The following is a 26,881-nucleotide window of genomic DNA, read 5'->3' on the forward strand; positions in this document are numbered from 1 at the left end:
AAACATTGCTGTGAGTATATCAGGGCCTTTATAGGAATAACATCTGAAGGTGTGTCCAATGCAAAGCTTGAGACAAAAAATGCTTAGCACACATCCCTTTATGTTAGAGTAGCGTTACTTGAGGTGAGGCTAAAAATATTTACTGTGTGTGAACAGTCAGCACAAACACAACAAATGAGCAGGTGTGATACCTGAAACTCTGGTTTGCCTGGACCGGCCTCTCTGTCACAGAGGAAGGAAATATGTGTGGAACGCTGCGTGTGCTGCTTGTTGTTGTACTGAGAGCCATTTTTGTAGGTCAACTGGATCATGCCATCATAGTAAGAAAGCCTGGAGTTGAACTGGCCGAGATTCCAAGAGTTTGTGCCGCTGCAGAGACCAAACAAAAAATGGTTCGCTCCACCCACAGTGAAATCTTATTGGTTCAAAAATCACTGTTAAACATCAAATATGTTGTGCCTGGCGAGATTCCGTTGCTTCATATTACATTTCACAAGTGAGGACAGAAGAAACTTGTTGGATTGTACCTTGTTAAATTTAAATGACCAAGGTGAACTTACCTCTGGTCAACTTGACAAGCCCCTGCTGTTTCTGGACACTGTGCGGCCTTAACATTGCCACACACGTTGATGAAGTAGTCATACTTTTCCCTGGACATGTTATAATAACCTCCATTAAGTTTCTGAAGGGGGGACAAATCAAACGAAATTCCTGCAAAGAAACAGAAGCACATTTAAAAGCAGCCCTAAAAGAGGCCAAATAAACCCCACGACCTTTAACCACTACGTTTTTTAAAGTTTTTTTTATAAAATATAAATTATAATTTTAGTTTAATTAAGTGTAGGGCTGCACGATATTGAAGAAAAATGCAATATACCATAACTCATTAAATAATGCGATATTCGATATGCAATACGATAATAGTTAGTGTGTAAAATAACCTTTAAAATATATTTAAAATTAAATAACATACATACAACCTACGTGTTTCACATTCTTTTTGTGACAAGAAAACATCCCTACGACTTCTGAAAGGTAACAGCAGTGTTTTACTGTAACATAAGAAGTGTTGTTTTAACATCAGTGTAAACCACAGGGTTCAGGGTTTCAGGTAGGCCAACATTAGGTTTATTTAACAACAGAAACTGAATGATCAAATGTAAAAATAAAACACTGCTTAGTTTTCTCTGTATATATATATATATACTAAAATATATTATACTGATTCTTATAAATATATATATATATATACGGATTCTTATTAAAGCTAGTTATTCTGCCAAGACCAGTGAGTGATTTTCTCTGCCTTTCTGTCTCGGTCTTTCTCTGTTCATGGTTTTCTCAGTCTTTTGTTCATGACCCCAGTTATTGCAAGCTGTTGCGATATGCATATCGTGATATATACATTTGCGATATTTCGATAAATTATGCAGCCCTAATTAAGTGTAGTTTAGTTTATTTTAAATAAAAAATAAACCAAGCTTTAAAACATTTTTTTTTTTCATTTTAGTTTTCATTTTAATTTCAGTTAAAGTGTTAAAAATTTTGTTAAACTAAATGTATATGAGAAATATTTACATTTTATTTTATTTCAGTTAACGTTTATTTTATTTAAAGTAACAATTTTTTTTTATGGTTTTAGTTTCAGCTATAATAATAACCCTTCATTTTAACTAAAAAGTAAAACTATATAAAATAGGTTTTGGAAAAATTTTCTTTAAGTCTTGGAAAAATTTCTTGTTAAATAAGTTTCAAGAACTAAAAACATAAAAAAACATTTTTATCACAAAAGCACACAAAACTGCTGAAATGAAAATGAAAACTGAAATTATGAAAATAAAAGCTAATTCAAATAAATGAATAAATACTATAATAGTATATATAGATAACACCAAAATAACACTGTCCAGTACCTGCTTGTGGGTCTTCCACCTTGCAGTCGTTCCCTTCTGTTTTGGAGAGGACGCAGGCCGAAGCAGTGAACCACTCAAACTCATAGATGCAGCCGTCACTGGACACGCTCCTCAGGACTGGAGCGCTCTCAACATCTCCAGGCTTACACTTCAGAGTGATGATCGTTCTCACCTTCATGTTCTCTCTGCATTGGTCTCCGTCAGTGTAAATGAGTCTGATGTCATCTCCTTCTGCCACCTTTTGCGGAGAAGACAGGAATTTGCCCAAGTTCAATGTTTTCCCATTTCCTAAGCGGAGAAAAAAATGGGTTAGAATGAATCATCATGAGTATGATCAAACTGAACACATTTATCTAGATTTATCCAGCATCTCTAACGGAGCACTGACCGACTGCACATATCGCTGCGTCCTCAGGGCAAGAGCTGGCCTCCCCCTCCTGGATGATTTTATGACAAACATTGATGTAAAAACGCTTCTTATCAGACTCCGCTGCCTTGGCGTCCACAGCCTCCCAGTTTTGAGATCCTTCAGATTCTGAGAAAACAAACATTCACAATAAGTGGAGTTGGTACAAGTACTTTTTAAGAAACATTCATAGTTTTGAGAATGGGTACCAGCCTGAGATCATTTTATATGGCCCATCAAATGCTCATGATTAATACTTGAATTCAGCTTGCAAATCAGTATTTCCACATACTATACTACATTATGGTTTGAGTTTTAATGTTACTAATTTCAGTCTGTTCCGGTGTCTAATAGTATGGCTTGGAATAGAGCAGGGGTGGGGAACGTCCGGCCCCCGGGCCGTAACCGGCCCGCAAAACAGTTTGATGCGGCCCGCGAGTCAATTCCTCCCAAAAAAAATAAAAAAAATTAAAAAAACTTCAGAAACAAAAATCTCAGCAATTACTTTTCCTATGATAGAAAACACAAAATAGGCAAAGTGGCAAGCAGCACGAGTCCACGAGCCGTGAGAGCAGGGCGAGGCCAGTAGCGCGAGTGTTAATGAGTCACCTGCGCGCCGCACCGGTTTCAAGTTTCTCACGGATGAGTTTCGGGGGCGCGCGCGCCGTACCGGTTTCAAGTTTCTCACTGATCAGCTTCGGGACACATAAAAGGATCGGAACGAAGACAGCGGAGGACCAGACATGGACTGTGTGTGTGTGTGCAGACCAGAGCCGCCTTAACCTAATGTTAGGCCCCGGGGCTGAGAGGTTTTGTAGGCCCCCCATCCACTCGATTTATAGAGTCTCATTTAAAAAAAAGTGTAATATCTAGGTAATCTACATCACAAAATGCATTAGTTTCTTTCGAGACCTACAACAGTGAGTTTTCCCTCTTTGAGCCAGAAAACACCATAATATTGTTAATAACATATCACTGAGCCCACTTGAGCATAAACACAAGACACTTTATTTAACAATCACACACAGCAACTAAATTTCAACTTTATGCAAATGAGAAGCGATTTTTGCGAGCGACAACCAATAGGAAAGAAGCCTTTCAGTGGCGCTCAGCTCCCGTCACCGTCTCGAGTGCGCACTGCAAGACAGAAGAGTTCAAGGGCGATTTCACTGTTTTATATGATTTGACTGTAACTTACCACAAACATGGATATAATAAAATGATGCATGGAAAAGAAACTGTCGACAGTCTCAGTGAGTTTCATTCATACATTTATAGATCGAGTGTTGTAGTTTTACGATGCAAGTTTAGCACTGCTGCAGTTCATTTTACAGTTTCCCCTGCATTATGTTGACTATTAGGGACAAGAAAATGTATTATTTGTCAAATTCGGATGACGTTTTAGTAATTTATGACTTTAATTTATAGATTGATCGATCGTTAATCTAGTAAATTATTTAATCCACTGAACACTGCTGTGTGGTAATATAAAAACACTCTCCCGAACAGCATACTGTTTCTTTCGAGCCTAATTCCTAGTCAAATTAAAAATATTAGTTAAAATATGTTTTGTATAGATGTGGCCAGACGAGCAGTCTACCAATAACATTAGAGCGACAGCACTACCAACGCCCACAAGCGACTTCACAGTATAGAGACTAGCGACATACAGCGACAAAATCTGACAAGTTACAAAACAATATGACCTTTTCAGCTCATCATGAACCTGAACATGGGAGGCCCCTGAACTTGGGAGGCCCCTGGGCTTCAGCCCAGGTAAGCCCGTGCATTAAGGCGGCCTTGGTGCAGACTGAATCACACGACTGTGTGTGTGTGTTGCGTGTGCGTGTGGTAGTCGTCCACGAGGGGCTGCTGCTTTTACTTTCGTTTTGTCATTTGCGTATTAAAGTGGAATGAGTAGCCGACAGCAAGTAGAATGTGTGGCCGACTAAAAAAAAATAATTTTAACTATAAGCAACCCAATTTCTCTAGATCTGTATTATTTCCTTTGTATAATGAGCTTAAATATTGCTGCGCAGTCGTGTGAATTAGTCTGCTTGATTAGCATTATTACAATGTATTCCTATTTAACTCTGATATGTAGCCTATATATATATATATATATATATATATATATATATATATATATATATATATATATATGGTCCTCGAATGTGTTCGAATATTTCACCAGCATCAGTCTTTTCACAGTTTCTATCACTCCGCTTGTCTGTGTTTGCACAACTTGCATAATTAAGCCAGTAGGTGGTGACAAGTGACTGTCTTTATGAGTGAACAATTGAAATTTAATTGAACTGATTTAATAGTGCCAAAAACATTGATTAACTCAAGACAGAAACAAGTTGCTGAAACCAATCTTTAATGCTAAAAAGTTTACATCTATGCAAAATAATCCTTGAAAGATTTCTCATTTAAGGCCATTCCTGTTTGGAATATGTGATTGTGTATTGTCAACAATAAGCAGAAACATTTTGCATTTCCATTTTGTAGTGTGGATCATTCATTTCAACATTTATCCTCATTCTCATGTTTAAGAATCTGTTATCTTGACAAATAATTTATGCTACTGCCCAATGACATGCTTTTAAAGCTATTGTCATCAAAAAATGTTGGCCTTCAAACACCTTAAAAATGCACATATGTAGGTCCGACACATCAAAATTTTCTCTGGGGAGCATGCCCCCGAACCCCCCGAACTACCTCACATTTGAATGTGTGTGTCTGTGTGGTAATGTGGGCTGGTGTGGCTACAGTGCCAGGACTGAATTTTTTAACCAGTCTGCCCCCTGCATATAGGCTTAAAATATACATTTTTCTCTGTATCGAATCATGTTATCTTGTTACCCACCCCCAGCCCCTGATGTTTCGGGCTCAGCCCCTGATGTTTTTAAAACCTAGAAACGCCCCTGCTCATTACAATGGCCCTTAAAGAATGTTAAAAAAATTTAAATGGCCCTTTATAGGAAAAAGGTTCCCCACCCCTGGAATAGAGTGTAAAATAAAAATAAATAAATAAAATACTACTTTATAGTACTTTTATTGTGGAAGGATGCAGAAAATTGACAGGCATTTATAATGTTACAAAAGATTTATATTTCAACTAAATTGTTTATTTGAACTTTCTATTCATCAAGAAAAAAACATTTATCACGGTTTCTAATATGAATCAAAGCACAACTGTTTTTAACATTGATAATAAGAATAAATATTTCTTTAGCATCAAATCAGCATATTAGAAGGAGACCATGTGACGTCTAGAGTAATGGCGGGTGAAAAATCAGCTTTGCCATAAAATATATTAAAATAGAAATTGGTTATTTTGATCTGTAATAATATTTCACAATAGTACTGTTTTTTTTAAATAACGTAAATAAATGCAGCCTTGGTGAGTATGAGTCTTCCTTTAAAAAAAAAAAAAAAAAAAAAAAACAGGTATTAAAAAAACATCATAAAGCCAGTTTTTATGATCGATCATTGCCGTCACTTCCCAGTACACAAGTGATCTTGCTCATCTTTACCTGGGTAGCGTGTTAAAGGTGACAGATCATAACGCTTCTTGTGGTCTGTGACTCGACACAGCAAGTCCTCCTTCTCCTTCACACAAGCATACGCGGTTTGCCAGTCGAAGTAATACGTGCAGTCAGACTCTCCCGTAAAAACCGGCAGGCCATTCCCTGAAAACCACAAGCCTGCTGTGAGCGGAACATTTTGAAAAGACTAAATTTGGACATGAAACAAGGTCATCTAGGTCACGTTGTTGCAGTTCCTTCCTTTTGGTTCTCAGACCATAAGCTTCCTCAATCAGGCAGTGTAAAAACAGTGGTCTCAGTGGCACTTGACTTCACAAGTCACTGTGTTGAGTCATGGTGTTACTCACCAGCAGTTGCATTGCACTCAAAGTTAATAATGGTCATGCGCTGGAATCCCGTGCTACATCTGCTGCCGTCTGGGTAGATTAGTGTGAGATCTCCATCTGAATATCTTAAGACAAAAAGCAAAGAGTTAAGACTGCTCTTCATTTTAAATTCTGCACTTTGCATTTAAGGGTTGTGTAAATCAGTAACAAATAAAATGCGAGTAAAACCGAACCTCAGTGTTTGGTTCTGGAATCTCCCAGCAATCTTCTTCCCACTCCCGTTGTCTTTGACTTGGCAGGAGGATACGTAACCTTTGTTATCGCCACACTCACCAGCATTGGTCTCCCCGCACACGTTCAGATAGAAGAAATAGGTGTCACTGCCACTTTTTGCCTCAGCCATATAGGGTGTGTCAGCAGCTAAAATATGAAGAATGGCAAAGCATTATCCATCATAAGTAAGTACTTGATGATGAACCACAACGGCATGTAACTGTTATTGAAGGAGGGTTTGGTGTTTTTGCTAAATTGTATGAAGTTATGCTAACACCAACATTGATTTAATGAATGTTTCACTATGTTTACAGTAGAGGTGCAACAGTTCTCGGTAAAAAATTAAATACAACTGAACTGCACCATTATGTCATAAGTGAACATAAACAGTCGAGAGAGTATTAGTATTTTAGATACATGCATTATGTCTTAAAGTGACAGCAGCCTAATAGTCCTGCTGATGTCTGTGTTTTTAATGTTAATTAAACAACAAAATACAAAGAAATCACTCATTGCTCTTGACTGAATAACTTTTGTATATTTAATAAGGATTAATTTTTATTTAATTTATACAGTGAAGATATATGCACTATTTTACATTTGATTACTTTATTTAATTTCTCTAACTGAATACTACTGTTAAACGTACCTGAAAACCATGAAAGGCATGGTTTATTTTAATTGTATATTTGCTCTATTGCTTGTTTATTGATAATTTTTTCTAATTGTCTTAATTTTTGTTTGACAGTAGTTAACTAAACTACACTTCTATTTTGCCATTAGTGGGGAAAACAAACTATACTGTATATATATATATATATATATATACAACAAACTGCCAATCTGATTCATCTTACTAACATAAAAATTGCCAAAATATACCATACCAAAATAATGCAATGGTATTAGTACACCATGTTATTTGAACAGAGTACAATGCCAATGTCTTGTTTTTTGACTGAAAACCATGGAAATACTATGATTTTGGGACATGGTACCATACCCATGGTACCATCATGCTTTTACACATCAATGGTATCAGTGTTATTTTAGTATTATTTATATACCATTTGCCAAGGTTTTTCATATAAAAAAAACCTTGACCATTTTTCAACAAAAAAGTTTTTCATATTTATATATTTATATTAGCTTTACTTCAGCTACTAAAAACTTTTAATAGTACCACTGTACCATGATCCTGGTATATCTGTGGTTTATTCAATTAATGTACTCATTAAAGGTGCAGTAAGTGATTTCTTAAACGCTGTTGAATGTGGATCAGATCATGCGCCACAACACACTTGTAGCCAATCAGCAGTAGGGGGCGTGTCCACTCATGATGGGGGAGGAGAGAGTGAGCAAGAGGGAGATTTGTAGAAAGAGGATGAGAGACATTACAAAAGAGAAAAGCTCAGAGGAATATCAATAGAAAAAGAAGGGTTATGATCAGGCAAGAGCTTTAGGACCACGTTAATATTAGAAAAGCATTCCAGCGCTGGACAGGCCTTAAGTGTGAAGGGCTGAAAACGTCCGCTGAGGTAGCGTTGTTTCTGCTCCACAATATACAAGTAACATTGGTTTTGCTATAACTCACAGAACCAATAAATGCTGTTGTTGTAATGTTAGCTATAGTTACAGGACAGTTTTGAGTGTCATTGTTTGCCTGGAGCTGGTGCGCTGCTGGCGACTAACAACCAACTCTTGTTTGTATATACTTTTGTGTACTATATGTTCATTCTTTGTTCTTCCTTGTTGTTTGTTCGTCATCTTCGCTTTATTTTTCGATATTTGTTGATTTAAAATATCAACAGAATTTCTCAGAAATCACTAACTGCACCTTTAAAGACCACATCAAATTCATCACTCCTTCATTCTTTCCACAGAAAAATGTACATCACTTTCTAAACTATCAATGTAACTCACAGCTGTGTGTCAGGTGACTTAGGTCGATGGAGATGTCGTGCTGATCACTGGTAAATTTGCATTTGTGACTCTCCAGGTAATCTCTGTGGCAGGCGTACTCCGTCACCCACTCGATCTCATACCGACAGTTTGAGTTGCTGATCATCTTAGGGTTACTTCCCTGATAAACCATTGAGAAAACTGAGCTCAAGGAGTACAATAGGTACAATAAGATGAAACACTAGGCAGCTTCTTACCGCCTGTCTTGTAGAGGGACAAATTAATGTAATCGTCACTGCTGGACTGTGGCCATCACATAAGTCTGGGATTTTGTCTGGAGTCTGGAGTCCCTCGTACCGCAGCCTTAGTCTGAAAAAGAGAACATCAGTTACGCTGTTCCTGTTTTCAACACAAATCAGCTTTTCAGAATGATTTCTGAAGGATCATGTGACACTGAAGACTGGAGTAATAGTTCTTGAACATTCAGGTTTGACAACAAAGGAAGAAATTACATAAAAAAATAAAATAAAAATTATAGGTGTGTATATATATTAGTGGTGGGCCGTTATCGGCGTTAACGTGCTGCGTTAATGCGAGACTCTTATCGCGCGATAAAAAAAATATCGCCGTTAATCTATTCTCCAAGTTGGGTTGGGAGATGGCTCTATACTACACAAGCTATGATGACGCAATCTACCCGCGGCCGCGAGGTAAACCCGGCTGCAACGCATATTCGTCGTCATCTTAAGTAAACACGGCTGAAAGTGAAAGCTGGTGAAAAAGATCGGTGCAACATCCATTATTTGGACTTGGTTCGGGTTTAAGCCGTCAGACGAGCAGCAGCAAACTATATACAGAGTGTGTGGGGTAACAGTTCGGTAAGTTAACACACGACTAATCCGTTCTACCACCTCAAATTCTAAACGAAACATGATATCACTGAATACCAGCGCGCGCGTATTATTCCCATTCCAATATATCTTAGTGGTGTAGCACATAATCTCGATTTTAAGAATCGTTGTTGTGTTTCTTTTTAACTGAAAAGACATCAGTGAGACAATATTCTATTTATCTGCAAAATTATGTTGTATACTTACAGTTTTGCACAATATATGTTCTCAAAACTACATACACCCTTTAAAAAAAAAATACATTTAGCAGTTGTTTAGCATGGGTCTGTGTAATCTGTTCTGAAATGGTTTTATTATAATATACTGTATATCGTTATCGCAAGAGGCTGCAATGTATATCACAATATAGATTTTAGGCCATATCGCCCATCCCTAATTGATAGCCTATAGTAGTTGATAATAACATAGGCCTACCTAATGTTGCCTACGGACGGTAACAGTACAGTAGTAACCTTTTACAGTCTATGAGTAGAACAGCTTACTCAAGCAGTTTGTGATGCATTTTGGAAACAGGAGATGAGCCCCTGGTCTAATGCGCCACCTGGCTTGAGAAACCCGTTCTCAAAGACTTACTTTTATAGTCATTATTTGGGTAGCACACATATTCTGAATGCCTTCGGCAGAATTCAAATGAGCCATTTTAATCTAGATTAATTTCAAAATTAATCTAGATTAAAAAAATTAATCTATGCCCACCTCTAATATATATATATATATATATATATATATATGTGTGTATTTTATTTTATTTTTTCTGAACAGCAGTGTAATAAGCTTAATAACAAATTAGCTAATAAATGATCCCATACTTGTCATTGGAGAGCAACTCGAGCTGGTGAACAGGCTGACCCATGTCGAAGGAATCTTTGCCAGAGATGAGACAGGCAGCAGATCCCTCAGGACAGACATTTCCAGCTAGATCTGAACAGAGAGACATTATCTTAGTTATCTGCATTGCACTGTTAAATGATTTGGTTGTTTAAATAAGAACCAGCTCAGGTGCTTTGCGGATTGTTTGGTTTAAAGCAGCTGTATAATCAAAATGTTTGTTGACTGGTTTCCAAAATCTTGAGAAGTGCACACCACCACACTGTGCCCCAACACTGCTATGGATAAATTTGAAACTTATTTTTTTGAAACTCACTTAGACTTCTGCATATATTAATGTAGAAATCACTTTCATCATCTGGGTCGTCAACCAGGTAGCCGTCCGACAGTTTTATCAGTGGGTTGAGGTCATGCTTCTTTCCATCCGAGTCAAAGACATAGCAGGGGACCTTTAAAAATGCATTGAGTGGTGAATTTTTTTTGAACAACTTTACTACAAGAAAGTTTCAAGTCACTGCCATATCCTCTGTTTGTTGTAGTATAAATAAGATATGAGGCAGAATATTTTAAAAAGTGGGTTTTCACATTTTCTGAAAATATGATTGGTGCTTGGATTAGCATAATAAAATAATTTGTTTTCCCCCAAATTCATATGTATACTATTTCAACGGGTAAATATATACATAAACAAACTGTGTGAAGCAATTAAATTAACTTATATGTGCTTTTCACAAGTTGAAAATGTTAATGTTCTTCTTAGATCATTCTTTATGCAGACCATGCATTAACTCAGGAGTTTGAAAAATGATTTGTTCAAGCATGAGTTTAATTAATTACTTTCTCACTGAGAACAAATGAAAAAGCCAAACCCACACATTTACACATTCACACCTCCCCCCACATTCATGCTCCAACTGAAATGTCAGCACGTCTCATCAACTTTACTCACCTCCTTATGTGGTGTAAATTTATCACGTCTGCAGGCGAAATACGTCCTCCATTCAAAGTAATGCACACACTCAGAGACAGTGACAAACTCAGGTGTGCCCTTTGAAGAAAAACAAAAAACACAAATGTAATGTAAATCAGCAAGCAATGTGATAAAAATGTTTGCAGCGGGGTTATTATTGTACACAAACTATTTATAACATTTCTGTCCATTGAAATAAAAATTTAAATATATTATAATAAAAAAAAATATTTATATATATATGTGCGTGTGTATATATATATTGTTCTGTCATATCGATTAATTGCGATTAATCGCATCTAATATAAAAGTTTTTGTTTATATAGTATATATGTGTGTGTGTGTGTGTGTGTGTATAGATGTATATATACTTTTATGTATCGATTCATCGATTTGACAGTCCTAATATTAGTTGAAAAACAAAAACAAAATTTAAATGTTGCCTTGGCAATGAAAAATCCATATTTTATATATATATATAGGGACAAATTTCAGCACAAACAAACAATAAACAAATATAGTCTAGTAATAGTAATAACAAGCCAAACTATACAAGAGGTTCAAGTTTCCATCAAAGCCCATTTTGAGTAACTTCAGCCACACCTACTTTTACTTTGCCTCATTATTATATCAAGTTTTCCATCTATGTCATTTCTTCCTGCGCAGCAAAAAGGTGGAAGGAAACAAACAGCTTTGCAAATGCCACAGTCTGTTCACAGGCACCTCTGACTAACAGCGCATGCTGCGCACCAAAGCTCACCATTGTTTTGCCGCATTGAAAGGTGATGCTGCTCTGAAAGTTGCTGGTCTTGTTGCATTTGCTCGAGCTGTTGAAATCAAGCACAGCAAGAGAGTCCTTCCGCAAGGAGAGCTCACCTATGGAGAAAAAAGCTTGTTTGACAGCAGAAGTGTGTCTGCATAGCAATAAGACACTCTGTTTTTCAGCAAGCTGGTAACATAATACAATTATTAAAATAACTGCCGAAAGTTATTGCTATATATTAACACACTCTATATGCAGTTAGACTTTAGTAATAAAAACAAAATCAAAAGTAATTTGTAAATGTAGAGTTGTGTCTAGCACAAGAACAACACCACACAAAACGGTTCGTTCAAACCCAAGTCAACTATAGTTTATCAGCATAAACAAATCAGAAAATGTCTCTGTGACACCCAACAAGATAAAAATATTACAGCATGTGATCTGGAGAGGTTGGCCAAACATCTAGCAGTTCACAACCCATGGGAACAAGCAGCATGAGAAGAAGATAACCTAATAAAACGTAACAGACGGTTCCATAAACATGTTGGCTAGAGCCGGACAAACTATGGCTGAAATTTTAGGCCACTCGAGAACATTTATCATGCCATGTGTGGAGAAAGCTAATAAACTCTAGTGTACTACTGCACAGTATTTTCTACATACTATATATTTTTTTTAATTTTAAAAAAGTGGGCATCATACAAAAATAAATGCTTGCAAAGACAGTAGAGCACTACATTGTCATCACATTACCTCATTGTGTTGTTTATATTTAATTCAGCATGTGCCACTTCAATTATTTCGTTGAAATTAGAAATGTTAATTAAACAAATATTATGCATGATTATTCCAAATTAGTGTAAAATTGTCTTAACTTACTTAATGCAATCGTCTCAAATAATGAAACAAGAAGAAGAATCAAAATTGTCATTCCATACGCACTGCATTGTGGCATACAATGCTCATGCAGTGTGCTCTGCTTATACATTTTACATTTTGCCAATTGTATGGTATCATAAAGGCATAAAAAAAGGCATACTGCACACAGTATACACACTGCATTAATAAGAATTGTACATACAGTTGACTTCCATAGTATTTTTTTTCCTACTGTAGAAAATCAATGGCTACCGTCAACTGTTTGATTACCATTCTTCAAAATATCTTCTTTTGTGTTCAGCAGAATAAGGAAACTCATAAAGGTTTGGAATAACTTGAGGGTGAGTAAGGGATGACAACTTTTTCACTTTTGGGTGAACTATCCCTTTAAGTCTGTACAGAGACGCAAACAAGTGGTTTAAACTGGACGCGTCAAAGCAAACATTCTTTCATTCTTCCATTTGTCCTGTTGTCGACAGACTCAAGTGCGGTGAGTATGTGTCAGAAACTGAACGCACATCTGTATACTGTATCCAGTGTGACAGCAGTGATCACAACTAGGGTAGGCAAATTTCAGCAGTTAAGTGACTGAATGCAAGTGGGCGGGGCCTATGATGGGATGATGTATTCATCAATGCTTAGCTATGGAGGAAGGCATATGCAAATGTATTTGCCCGTGTGACATCACAGATCCCGCAATATCAAAACAAGCCCTTTTTGGAACTTGCTTAAATAAATGTTTATAATGAGGAAGACATTTTAGGATGGGGTTCCCTCACACAAGGATGATTATATTTGGAAGTCCATAGTATAATACTTCAGACCTCTAAGACATCACAAAAATAGCTCGTGATAGGACTAGCGCTTCATGATTTATAATATGTGATGGAGCCTGACATTTTAATTACTGCTATTTAAATACTGTCACTTACTTACAAAACAGGCATTTTTCTAATTGTCATATTCTACGAGTGCACCTGCTACTAGATAACTTTGACCTACTTACTGTGAATCATAAATAAACGACAGCAGGAACACGAGATAAAGAATACCAAGATATGCCACTGAGCAGCATACACACTTAAATGAATGCAAAAGCTTTCAGATGCATTGACACTATTGTGTGAACCACACATTAAAGGGCCGGAAAGCCCCATAACAGATGCAAAACAACCACCAAAGAGTGACACCAAGGACAATCTATAAGTCAGCACAGCATGAAATACTATATAAATAGACATCACACAATGGTGTTTGAATGCTTTTCTTACAGGGGTGGAAAATAAACAAATTATGCAATGTATGTAATATGGCTGAAAGAGAATATAATTAATATATAGCACAGATTCAATCAGCATGATTAACATCTGCAAGTTGTCTTATTTTGTCATTGGGTCACATGGTTTGTGATGCAATATCTGGTAAATATATGGTGTTTGTTCTGACAACAAATGAAATTGACTCCATTTAAATCTTGGGCAAACAGAAGCAGACTCAGATCGCTATTGGTCAGGGTTTTCATTTGATAGGTTTGTGTCATATGGAGGTCAGCTGACTAAAAGGATAAAGCCAAACAAACAAGTGCTCTGTCATGCAGCTCTCGCTTACAAATGTAAAGTTCCGTGCACAGTTATATGACATGTGCTGTAACAGCCCTGGGTTTATTGGGATGTTATCTAATGCAAAGACAGAAAATGAGAACTATTTAGCCCACTTCCTTTAAAGAGTCTTAATGTTTAATAGGAATATCCAGACTAAGCAAAAAAATCAATCGTTTCTTTCTTTGTCCAACTGAGTGTTTGATGTGACTTGAATCAATAGGAAATGGTATCACATGATGCGAAAACATGTTAAGGTCACATTTCACCACAAAATTAAAAGAAATCAAATGGGGGAAAAAGAAAATGTATACACTACCATTCAAAAGTTTGCGTTCAGTGAATTTTTTTAAGTAGTTAATACTTTTATTCATCAAGGATGCATTAAACTGATCAAAAAGTGAGAGTAAAGACATTTATAATTTTATAAAGATTTTGATTTCAATTAAATGCTGTTCTTTTAAACTTTATATTCATCAAAGAATCTTGGAAACAAACAAAAAAAAGTATCAGTTTCCAGACAAATATTAAGCAGCACAACTGTTTACAACATTGATAATAATGAGAAATGTTTCTTGAGCAGCAAATCAGCGTATTGGAATGATTTCTGAAGGATCATGTGACACTGAAGACTGGAGTAATGATGCTGAAAATTCAGCTTTGATCACAGGAATAAATTACATTTTAACATAATATAAATGGTTGTTTTAAATTATAAAATATATTTAACATTATAACTGTTTTTACTGTATTTTTAATTAAATAAATGCAGTCTTGATGAGCATAAGACACTTATAATATAATAATATTCTAAAGTCTTACCCAATCTTTTGAATGGTAGTGTATAAGTAATTACATATTACATAAAGAAAATAACCTCTATTTCAGGACCAATAGAATTGAAAAACAAATGAAGAATGAGAATTTGGAAAATCTGACAACAATGTTCTCATAGAGGTCTTGGATCAGTGCTACTCTCACAGATGGTATCATGTCTATCTTAATTACCACTAAATCAAACAATCACTTTTAAATTTCTTATCAGCATACAGTAGAACTGGTAATCATTAACCCATACCAGAAAACAGAATATTTACAATAGAAAAACACTTGGACCTGATAAAAATGAACATTAATAAATGTATGCAATACTATTTAAGATGAGTAAAGCACAGGTACAATAAAGTGTTTTGTGCTTTTATTTTATGAACATTGCTGTTGCAGTTTGGCTGTGTATTGTGTGATCTTGGCACATTGATGCATTGCACTTACCCACTGACTGGTGCTGGCTGCTCGTAAGATTGTGGGCACAGACCGCACTTCCTTTTCCACATTCTGTGTCTGGAGACGAATCACAGATCTTCAAAGCATAGCTCACATTGTTGTCCTGGTCGATGGCCTCCCATTTGTAACTTCACAGTCAGTCAGTCACACACACACACACACACACACACACACACACACACACACACACACACACACACACACACACACACACAACAATTTAATTTGAACCCATTTCCAAGATCAGAATGTATTACAATTACATGACATCATTGGATCATAAAACAAGCTGAATGTTTAATGACTGCATTTCTTTTGTCTCAGATGAGACAAAGTGTCTGTTATGGTTCTGATTAGGTCCAGGCATGTACCTTGATGCACCCAGGCTAAAGAAGGGCCATCAACTGTATAAAAGCAGTGATCAGCAAACTAGATCATATATAGATCATAAACGTATGAATTTCTTTCTCAACAAGTGTTTATATGTTACCCATCACGGTTTGCCAGCAATGATCAGCATTAAGAGTGTCTGTTTATTTATTTAAGATCTCACCTGCACAGATCCTTGTACCATGGGCTGTCATCCGACTTCACTGCTGATGTGACATACTGAAGCAGTATGAAACTACAAATAACAGTAGCGACGATTCCGCAAACACGAATACGACCCATATTTTACGCAAGGAAATAAATTAGTGTGCACAGTCCGACATGATACAGCAGTCCTTTCTGATTACTGATCATTACCCGGGTACAGGAACCACTCAGTCACATGACGGCATGACATGTGGTACAGGTCACGTGGTTCGCTCCGCTCGAATACGTAGAATGACAGCAACGTGGAAAGGATGTCCAAAATGGGCGTGACTTGGCGGCACAGACATTTTTAAATATTCATGGGTTTCATCAGGTCCCTTTCCACAGGTGTATTAATCAAGCACAATGCAGTCTGCATTCATAATCTAGGTGCTTGATTTTATACACCTGTGGAAAGGGACCTGATGAAACCCATGAATAATGTAAGAGATTATTTAAAATTACAGCGTCATTATCGAAACATAAAACCCTGACCAGAATCATAACACGCAGTCGTCACTTTTTCTGTAACGTCTGGCTGTCGGCTTACCAAATAAAAATTTGGCGGGTGTTCAATGGATGAGTTGGCTGTTTGAGCCGCCATGCGCCCCCTCGTGGACGATATTGGTGTCGCATGAAACATTTAAAAATTAGTGATATGTGCCATCCAATATTTGCCAATGAGTCATCGTTACAAAACAAATGTATATCCTGTTTAGCTAACTATACTATATTCCAGAGAGAACAATAAACCATTCATAAAGCCAGTGATGTGTACATGCAATCACTATAGATGCACTGACTGTAATAATTACCATGTGTAATAACCATGTAATAACAGTCAGGATGGCCGAGCGGTCTAAGGCGCTGCGTTCAGGTCGCAGTCTCCCCTGGAGGCGTGGGTTCGAATCCCACTTCTGACAACAAACTTTTTAACTCACATCAACATTATTTTTATTGTGTTTCAACAGAACTGGAAATATTAACATCTTCACAAAAAACAAAACAAAATGTGTTTTACACAGCAAAATCAAACCGAGGTCAAATGTCAATCCTTTAAAAAAAACAAAAACAAAACAAAACAACAATTCTGTTCAGATCTTAGCCATCATAGCTATCAAACTGATGGCATATTTCATCAGTCACATGTGTCCATTTATAGATACACAAAATCTTCAGATTCACTCTTTAATTCTAAAACTAGACTCTTTAAATCAAAAATGATGGAATAGTTGCATGGTTAAAATGTTTAGATCTTACTATGGCTAATGTTTGAACAATACAACCTCATAAAGCAACATGCTCTATTTATACAAAACAATTAAAGAACATCATAACTAGGTGGTCAAAAAATAAATAAAATAAAATAAAAACAGCTACTCCAAAACTGGATTATTCTTTGATACAATGCAGAGCGTAACCCGCTAGTTTCTCGGTTCTGAAATAAACCAAATGGGAAAATTAAGTTAATCTACATACTAAACATACAGAGAATCAATCAAAATTTGTAATACTTACATGAGCCTTCTCACATCAGTGCACCTAAGAAATTAAAGAAGAAGAAGAGAAAAAAAAGTCATAGGTTATTTATAGGTCTTTAGAAAACACTACCAGTTAAGTCTGGACAGTGGACACACTTTACAAATTTTATATTATAATATTTTAATCTTAAGTTTTAGATTTAATTTCAGAGGATATTTCCTTAAATTATTAATTTCCTGAATATTTTTAACCCATATGACCACAGGAATCTAAAGATTTTTTTTTTTTTTACCAATAATGGCCAGTAGATGGCACTATCACCAAACTTTACAGGTATGCTCAGATCACAGGATGGATAATGGCCAATATAAAACAAATACATTACTTTTAAAGACAATATGGAATAAAAGATAATATTTACAATATGTTTTTGAAATTATCAGTTATTTAAAAAAAGTAGCTGTCAAAAGTTTAGAAACATTATTTTTAATGTTTTCTAAAAAAGTGGCTTATGTTCACTAAGGCTGCATTTATTGAATCAATACTGCAAAATATCATTACAAATTAAAATAACTTTTCTATTTGAATACATTTTCAAATGTCATTTATTCCAGTGATGTCAAAGCTGAATTTTCAATCATTACTCCAGTCTTCAGTGTCACATGATCCTTCAGAAATGTCTTCACTGTCATGTTTGAGCAATTTAATGCTTAATTTCCCTCTTTCTTTTTTTTTCTTTTTTTTAATCTGACCACAAATGTTTGAATGGTATCATTGTTCCCACAAAAAATGTTAAGCAACAAAAACTTTCATCATTGATATTAATAAGAAATGTTTCCTGAGTAGCAAATCATCATATTAGAAGGATTTCTGAAGGGTCATGTGACACTGAAGACTGGAGTAATGATGCTGACAAATTCAGCTTTGCGTGACAGGAATAAATTACATTTTTAAATGTATTAAAATAGAAAACAATTATTTCAAATAATAATAATTTACAAAGTTAATGTTTTTACTGTATTTTAGATGAAACAAATGCAGCCAAGAGACTTCTTTCAAAAACATTAAAACAATGGAATGTTTCCAGACTTTTGACAAAGAAAAATAGATCTTGTTGAAAAATAGACTTGTGTTCTATAATCCTATTCTGTAACATTTTGTAGAACTGTGTGTATATATATATATATATGTTTTTTTTGTGTGTTTTTTTTTACTTAAGAAATTGTTAAAAACACTAACCAACCAAAAGTTGCCTTGAATATTTAATCCCTAATTAAGAATACGTGTGTTCAAACATGTGACTGGTAGTAACAGAAAAGACAGTTAAATTAAAACAATAAATCAAAGTTTTTTAACTCTCACTCACTCACATTGTTTGATACCTGATGGTGGACTAAGCATTGCCCTCTCCACAGGTCCAAGATGATCACCACTGCTGTTCGAAGTGTCTTGCTCCACAACAGAATCTTGAGATGACTTTTGATCAAACATGGACTCATTTGAAAAGATCTGCTGAGAACATGTGGCTTCGCATGTGTGCTCAGTTATCATGGATAAAACATTCACAGTGCTGGAGATGTCTTGTTGTTTAGACTCTCTATTGGCTCCTTGCTCTTGCTGAAACCTGATTCCAAGCATATTATCGATATACATGGCATGATCAGCATCTACTAACTCTTTTGCGAGATTTCGCTTTCCCGTGATAATGTCAACCTCCCATTGTGTCTCAGAAACAGGCTGTCTGAAACGGATCTGTAGGTTCCCATGACACATACAGTTCTGGAAGAAAACAATGGCATCATCAGACCAGTCCTGGCCATTGGGTTTCACTCCCCTCAGTAAACAATGATAGGTGACTTTAGGTAATCTACCGAGCTCCTCTGGAAGTTTTTTAAGCTGGCAGACATCGTGTAGGGACAAAACTGAATACTGGCCATAGTCAACCAAGTTTATGAGCACAGAAGTGGAATCGCACTGCACGATCTCGGCCCTGCACCATTTTTTCTTCTCCACTGATTTCACCAAACAGCTCGCACCAGGAACAAAATCAACCGCCGGTAATGGCACCAAAACTTCGGGAAGGTTCTCAAGAATGGCAGAGACAGTATCTACAATCAAAAGCAGATCTTCAAGAATGATGTAAAATTCAGATGGGGTTGTGACTGCAGCTGCAAATCCTTTATATTCAAAGTTCATTTGGACAGGGGCCTGGAATAGGGTCTGTGGTCGATCCAAACTGATCTTTGAAGAAGTGTCTGGGAAGGGAGGATGGTCATCGACAACAAGCAACCCATCAGTACTTTCCACTGCCTCAATATCTTCCACATCCTGCAGAGAAACGCTATCAGGTGACTTTGAGGTTTCATGATCATTTGCATTAAATGTAGAAACATTTTCCTGCAGTGCAACGCTATCAGGTGACTTAGAGGTTTCATGATCATTTCCATTAAATGTAGAAACACTGCAAGTTTCAGTCACTGATATGCTTGTGTCACATGGTAGTTTTGCAAGAACCACTTCCTTAGGCTTTAAGTTATTTTGCCTCTTCTTGTACTTTCTATTCCAAAAGACATACGTCGGGAAGTAAAAGCCTGCTTTCTTAATTGGCTTTGTTGGAACTGTCTGATTGTTTCCAAGTTCACATTTGCATTGTGTGTTTGACTTTGTCTTTTGCTGGTAGGTTCTAACTTCTGCATGATTCTTTTTGAGTTCACTTTTCTGTTGTTGTGTGCATAACTCAGTCTTTTGCTGGATGGTTTCAACTGATTTAGCCTTGTGGGTTGGAGAATCGGTTTGGGTTTCACTCTGGGACACTTTTGGCAATTTGTCTTGACTAGACAAGACTACATCTTTGCCCTGATCACCATCATACTTTGAGTTCCCATGCATGTGGTCATCCTCAATCTTAATGCTCACTTCCCATGAATTTTCAAGCTTTCGAATTAATTCTACCATTAAAGGCTTGCCAACTGCTTCCTTGATAAAGGAGTCGTCGTCTTCAAAAGAGTAAGGTTCTGCAAGTGTGCACAGAGTGCTCAATCTGGGCTGAGACAAAAAAGTATTGGTTAGCATGTGAACATTCTTTCTGTCGACAGTTGCAGGATTGCCATAATCAATAAACTCAACTGCTAAGCTGCCACAGTTTAAAACGTCGGTGACAACAGCTCTGTACAAAGCCAAGTCTTCTTCATACTCGGCGGCAACAAGGTCTCCTACTTTTACTTCAGTTGCTACTTTTTTCATGTTATCCTTGAAGACAGTGCTGTTCAGTTCTTCACCCATTTGAAGGATCTTTGTTTCATTGTCTTCCATCTGGATAAAGAAGCTTGTAACAGAACTGCAATGAGAGATGAAGCCCACGCCGCTAGAACCTGGTTTCATTTTGACCTCAGGAAGATCAGATAGTTTAGGCAAGTTCTTATGTGATGTCACTACTTTAAGAGAACAGGTAGTGTCCTGTAGTTTCTCTTTTATTGCTGCTTTATGTTGCGTTTTGGGAGGTTTTATGGGTTTCGGAGTTTGCTTATTTCCCGGTTTGGTTTTACCACATCCCCTCTTTTTGGTGTTCACTTTACGGTTTAAAATGCAGACATCCGCTTCTTCTCTGTGGGAATCTAAAGCAGGTTTACTGACAGTCAGATTACGTTCTTCCACACTGCAAGTTGCCGTGAGCTCTCTGACTTTTTCATTGATGTGCACATTTCCATCATAAAGATCACAAACAAAATGTCCGTTGTTGTCCCTTGACATAAACTTGGCCTGGAAGGATTTGTTGAGGATGTCAGTCTCGAGCCACATGTTGACTTCTGGCAAATGTTCCCCCTCTGGAACATTCAAAAGGCTGCATCTCAGAGCCTGCATTGGTGTCATCAATAAATCAACCGCTGTTTTGGGAATTGGTATAACATCTGTCTTCTCAGAAATTTGCTTATCACCATAATCAACAAAGAACACACTCACATGTTGATGAGATTGTACGGGGTGTGTCAGAGCCCTGTACCACTGGCCGTCACAGAAATATTTGGCCAGGCAAACATTACCGCTGCAGTCGTCAGATGTCGTAGTCAAGAGCTGACTTTCTTCAGCAACTCTCTCCATCAGTGCATCAAGGATTTCTGTATTCCTGTCGAGCTGAAAATAGATTTCCCAAGGACTGCAAACTTGAGTAACATGCACCAGTTCTTCGCTTCCATAACTCAAGTTGAAAGATGAGTAAATGAAGGAACGAGGGTAGAATGATGAAATTAGCTGCTTTGGAGATTGCATTTCCACCGCAACACCTTTCTCTAAAAGATACGTGGTAGCCTGTTGATGAGGTGTATGAATGGTGACCACATAAAGGAGACCTTTTCCTTGCTCATAGAGCTGGGAATGAACTCTGCATACACTGGGTGAACCCTCAGAAACAAAATCCTTGAACAAACTGCATGCTTCTGAACTCCAAGAACTTCCTCCAACAGGTTCAATCAAGTTCAAACTACATCTAAATGCTTGTTCATGAAGTTCATAAAACTGTGGTGCAAGAGCTTGGATGTTTTGCATCCTTTCCTGGAGAATTATGCCTAAGTCGACCAGGATCAAGCGGAGTTCCTCATCGTTTTTTCCTAATATGCATGCTCTATGCCATCGGTTATCCTGTGGAGACTTTACTGCACAACATCCTGCTGGCGTTTCAAGTGCAACTGTGTGCGTTTGGTAAAATGCCTGCATCTCTTCCATCAGTTTGTCCAGATCAACTTTTGTGCTCTCATTTTGGCACCAAAAGTCAGATGGAGAATTTATATGTAAGCAACAGACACTTACTTTAGATCCAGGCTTGAAATGCATCGGTTTGAAAGCCTCAGCAGAAACGACCTTCAGTTTTGGCGTCACATTTGGATGACATCTTTCAAGGTCATTCTGTTGTTCACACTCTGGTTTCAACTGATTTGGATTGGGCTTATAAGAGATGACTTTGCAAAAGGTCACCACACGAAGGTCCCTTCTGTTTTTTTTCTTGCTCAGAGCATTTCCTTTGTCTTTACATGGCTTCTCCGCTTCAACAGATGCTAAAGCCGGGTTGTATCTCCAATCCAGGGCCATTTTTGCTGTTGTCATGATGTTTGCAATGCTATAGCTATTTTCAGCACCTCTCTCAAAAAGATCAACAACATATTTTGCATTTTTTCTGTGAATGGCATGAACCACCAAGGTTTTGTTTGATGTGACTTGCCTGAAGAAGTTGGATGCTGTGGTTGTCCAGATGTCCTCAAATGGAGCCACATGTGCTAAAGCACATTTCAGTGCAAATTCTGGATGAATGGCAAACTTTGGGGGAAGCTTCTTAATTAATATGTTTGGCACCTTTTCAGTGTTTCCAAAGTCAATGAAAAACACCTCAGCTCCCTTTTCCAAAGTATCTACTACAATGGCCCTGTAGTAATGCATGTCTTTTTCGTACATTGCACAGCAAAGTGCACCAGGCACTGGGTCTTCAAAAACCTCCTCTTTTAACTGTAGTTTGGTGAAGTAATCGTTCATTTCTTTCGTCATGTTTTCAAACTTAGGATTTTGTTCTTTGGTCCTTAACCAGAAATGTTTTGGACTCTGGACATGCACCACATAGCCCTCAAAAATAGAACCATTAGGTATCAATTGACTTGAAACTGAATCAGAAGTCTGGACCGCTTTCGTTTCTTTAGCATTCATCTTTGAAAGGATATTGTGGGGAACGTTGGACTTGATGTCAAAAACTTCTCCAAGGAGTTTAACTTTGGCTTGCTCCTCTGAGTGTTTCTCAGCAGTGCTCAATGTGACCAAGTAGAAGTTCTGATCTTTGCAAAAGTCATCGATTGCAACCTCTAAAGCTTTCCCCAGCAACCCTGTTTTCAGAGCCACTAATTGTTGGTTTTTGATGGTCTCATCTGGTTCTTCCAAGCATGAAAGTGAACATGGGAATGCCATGATCGGTGTTGAGATGAATTCTGATGGTAGCTGCAAGATGTTTTCAACTTTCACAGATTCAGAATAGCCACTGTCGACAAACATGACTTGGACCTGGGAGTTGAGGGGGAGACATTGCACAAAACCTCTGTGCCATTTTTCATCTTTCCCTTTGATTGCACAGAGCAAGCCAAGATTTTCAAGTGGTTTATTGCTTGGGTGACCACTGCCTGATTCACATGCACGTGCTAATTTGTCTGACATTTCTTGAAGGTCCTTGTCCATGGATGACAGCCGGCAGTAAAATAATCCAGGTTTCACGGCTGCAGCTACAACAACTCTTACTTTTTGACCAACTTTCAGCTTTGGGCCATTAAGTGACAGAATTTCTTCAAAGCCAAGCAGGCTTGAGGATTTGAGACAACATTCTTGCCCTATTTGCTTTTCAATCAAGAGATCAGGGACAGATTCATTGTTTTGTACAACTGGTTCCCCAATAAGAATCTCAACCAGTAGCAGAAATGTACTAGTGTCCAGATGTCTCCCAAGCCTCATTTTTAACAAATCACGATTAATGTCCGGAACTTCAAGAATGAGGACCTGGTATGGAAGACGAGCGTGGATGTATCCTTTGATCTGGCTGCCTACCAAGGAAGAGAAATAATTCTCTGTAAAACCGTCCCATCGGTTCTGGACCGGCAGTATATTGGCAAAGAAACCGCAGACAATCTTCGGTGGGAGCATTAGGAGTGTGTCAGATATAGAGGACAACTGACTGGGCCCAACAATCAACACATCTCCATGGTCTAGCAAAAACATGTGGAATAAATGTTTCTGTATGTTTTGGACTCTTCCTCTGTACCAGCGACCAGACGCTGCATCTTCTACCAGGCAAACGTCTCCAACTTGAACAGAAACTTTCGATTTCACAGCATTTTGAATTTCAACTTGAAGAATGTTGTAGTCCAGCTCACAGATAGTCATATATTGGCCCTGAAAGTGTATCAGTGTCTCCTCAGGACTACAGTCAATGTGAGTCAGCTTCAGCTCCACAGGCCACAAAACACAGGGAGCAGGGAGCTTTGTCTCCTCTTTTGCCCTAAATAAAAAAAATATATAAAAAAATGGGTACAAAACTTTCTCATCTACCGTCTGCATTCAGCAAATATGCATTTATATAATTTAAACAATATCTAATAAACATTTAATTTCAAAATCCTTGTAGCTGTAAGATCTTCTGAAGGCACATTTTTAGACAATAGGGCTAGAACAATAAATCAATGCATCGTGAATCGAGAAATGATTCTGGATCGATTCTGAGATTTTCCGAATGCATCGCGATTCTCTCTCGATTCTGTTTTTAACAGCAGATGGCACTGGAAATTCTTTTTTTTTTATGTAACAAATGCAAACCTCTATTGCATCTTGCCATTTTGATTTGAAGAATGTGGGTAACCAAACAGTTGCTGGTCCCCATTGACTTTAGGGTTGGGCGATGTCCCCTAAATTGGCAGTTGACGATGTTTACAGTAAAACATCGCGATGGACGATGATATCGTCGGGGGGGGGGGGGTTGCTGACGATCACGATGAGACAGGGAGAGTGCACATTGTAGCTACTTACATCTACTGTGTTTACGCCACGGGAATACTAGGCTTGGCATTTTGAAATATTTCTATGTTTATTTGGCCGTTCAGGCGCGCAACCGAAGACAAAGACTACTTGACCATGTTGCGCTCGGAGCGCGCGCGCACCATCCTGTCAGTAGAATTCAGTTCTCTTTCGCGACTTATCGTGCTTTTAATATTTCTTTTCAATAGCACATCCTGCTCTTTTCTTTCTCATTCATGTTTTGTTATGAACTTTACATAATCGTCAACTGAAATCTGTGCGGATTAGCAACAATACGATACATTTATAGGACATAAAGGGTCTCTGCGGCAAAAGTGAAAGTACCAGTGGCCAACGGGTGAAATGTTTCTCTTTGCACAGCAAAGCACCCGTTTCAATAAAAGGATATATTAAAGTTTATAAAGCCTACTTTTACATTTTCATTGCTGTTTTAAAATGAATTTCGCCATCACCTTAAACAAGCTGCTCTGCTTGAATCCCAGCGCAGGAGCTGTAACTGTTAAGTTAGGTTACCACAGAAACGTAAACGTTTGGTTGATTGCTGTGGTGACTCGTGACACTCGCGAACAGCACTGAACACACACGTCTTCATTTTTTTTATCGTTTGTTGGTAAAGGGTGAGAGACCTTGCGAGCCACACGAGCCATAGGTTCCCAACCACTGGTGTACACACGAAAACGAACTGCCGTGAGACTGGGCTGGTCTGACAGGGTGGGGGGCGTGGCATCACGATGGTGGCTCTCCATCGTGATGTCGGTCAGCCATCACGATGGACGATGATATCGTCCATCGGCACAACCCTAATTGACTTCCATTCTAGGGGGAAAAAAATACTATGGAAACGAATGGGGTCCATTGGTAACTGTTTGGTTACACACATTCTTCAAAATATCTTATTTTGTGTTCAGCAGAAGAAAGAGATTGATACATGGAGAGTGGGTAAATAATGACAGAATTTTCATGGGTGAACTACCCCTTTAATGATAATACATTTATTATTGTTATCTTGTTACAGGTCCATCTGAACTGTTAATATTATGTCTTATTGAAGTATTTAATTTAATATTGTTCATTTTGTACAATTAAATGTATTTATTTTATAAGAAGATACTGTTTATCTTAAGTTATTTAGTAATTGTTTTGCACATTTACATGTACTTTTTTTTTTAAACCAAAGGCATTTAAGGTGGTTAACTAGTTAACAGTAAATGCATTGTCTGCTATAGTTTATTTAGCAACTTTCAGTACACCACATTAAGTAAGCCACTTAGTACTGTAAGATTTTGAATATTAAAGTTCAAATTAACACCTCGCCACTCTTGTGGATTTGCTACTGTTACAATTTAAAACCGTAGAAGGGTAAAACATGCCAGGCAGACATTGACGCAAGCAACAAGCTACAACTAATAACTAGTGTTGTCACGATACCAAAACTTTGACTTCGATACGATACCAGACCAAAATACCCCGATACCGATACTGAATCGATACCACGGCAAAAAAACTAAAACAGTAAAAGTAATTGAAAAATATGAAAGAACTTAATCATTGTTTTATAAATTAATTTAAAAAAGCTAAAAACTCACATGACCAGTATGATCCTGCCCTGCTTTATGACCATTCCCTCCCCTTTATTAAAAATAATAATACAAAAAATTAAATTAA

General features: G+C 37.4%; 2 protein-coding genes and 1 long non-coding RNA gene across 3 annotated transcripts in view; 1 reads left to right on the forward strand and 2 right to left on the reverse strand.

Moving 5' to 3' along the window:
- igf2r (insulin-like growth factor 2 receptor) overlaps positions 1 to 16,381 on the reverse strand; it is a 38,756-nt gene extending 22,375 nt beyond the window's left edge. The window contains exons 1-15 of the mRNA XM_082146595.1: positions 16,158 to 16,381; positions 15,593 to 15,732; positions 11,841 to 11,956; positions 11,060 to 11,158; positions 10,427 to 10,559; positions 10,092 to 10,203; positions 8,629 to 8,740; positions 8,393 to 8,552; positions 6,430 to 6,616; positions 6,218 to 6,321; positions 5,859 to 6,014; positions 2,302 to 2,448; positions 1,914 to 2,201; positions 561 to 711; positions 192 to 369 (exon numbers count right to left, since the gene is read on the reverse strand). Coding sequence (XP_082002721.1) covers positions 192 to 369; positions 561 to 711; positions 1,914 to 2,201; positions 2,302 to 2,448; positions 5,859 to 6,014; positions 6,218 to 6,321; positions 6,430 to 6,616; positions 8,393 to 8,552; positions 8,629 to 8,740; positions 10,092 to 10,203; positions 10,427 to 10,559; positions 11,060 to 11,158; positions 11,841 to 11,956; positions 15,593 to 15,732; positions 16,158 to 16,276 — 2,202 coding nt within the window. The 5' untranslated portion in view covers positions 16,277 to 16,381. The remainder of the gene's footprint in view (positions 1 to 191; positions 370 to 560; positions 712 to 1,913; positions 2,202 to 2,301; positions 2,449 to 5,858; positions 6,015 to 6,217; positions 6,322 to 6,429; positions 6,617 to 8,392; positions 8,553 to 8,628; positions 8,741 to 10,091; positions 10,204 to 10,426; positions 10,560 to 11,059; positions 11,159 to 11,840; positions 11,957 to 15,592; positions 15,733 to 16,157) is intronic.
- The window catches only part of LOC309481633, a 54,543-nt gene extending 28,523 nt beyond the window's left edge, over positions 1 to 26,020 (forward strand). Inside the window, exon 2 of the long non-coding RNA XR_014200069.1 lies at positions 25,071 to 26,020. This is a non-coding gene — a long non-coding RNA (uncharacterized lncRNA). The remainder of the gene's footprint in view (positions 1 to 25,070) is intronic.
- tdrd15 (tudor domain containing 15) lies at positions 16,815 to 24,958 on the reverse strand. The gene is made up of 2 exons (XM_082147690.1): positions 19,033 to 24,958; positions 16,815 to 17,722 (listed from the first exon to the last, which is right to left on the reverse strand). The coding sequence occupies exons 1-2, from the start codon at positions 24,740 to 24,742 to the stop codon at positions 17,709 to 17,711; spliced, it is 5,724 nt and encodes a 1,907-aa protein (XP_082003816.1). The 5' UTR covers positions 24,743 to 24,958; the 3' UTR covers positions 16,815 to 17,708.
- Positions 26,021 to 26,881: the final 861 nt, after the last annotated feature.

Source organism: Leuciscus leuciscus, assembly GCF_965113295.1.
Source record: "Leuciscus leuciscus genome assembly, chromosome: 19".
Taxonomy (NCBI): Eukaryota; Metazoa; Chordata; class Actinopteri; order Cypriniformes; family Leuciscidae; genus Leuciscus; species Leuciscus leuciscus.

Bases quoted from the DNA above. Each gene is read 5' to 3' on its own strand.
- tdrd15 (XM_082147690.1), bottom strand. From the start codon at position 24,742: ATGCAGACGGTAGATGAGAAAGTTTTGTACCCATTTTTTTATATATTT.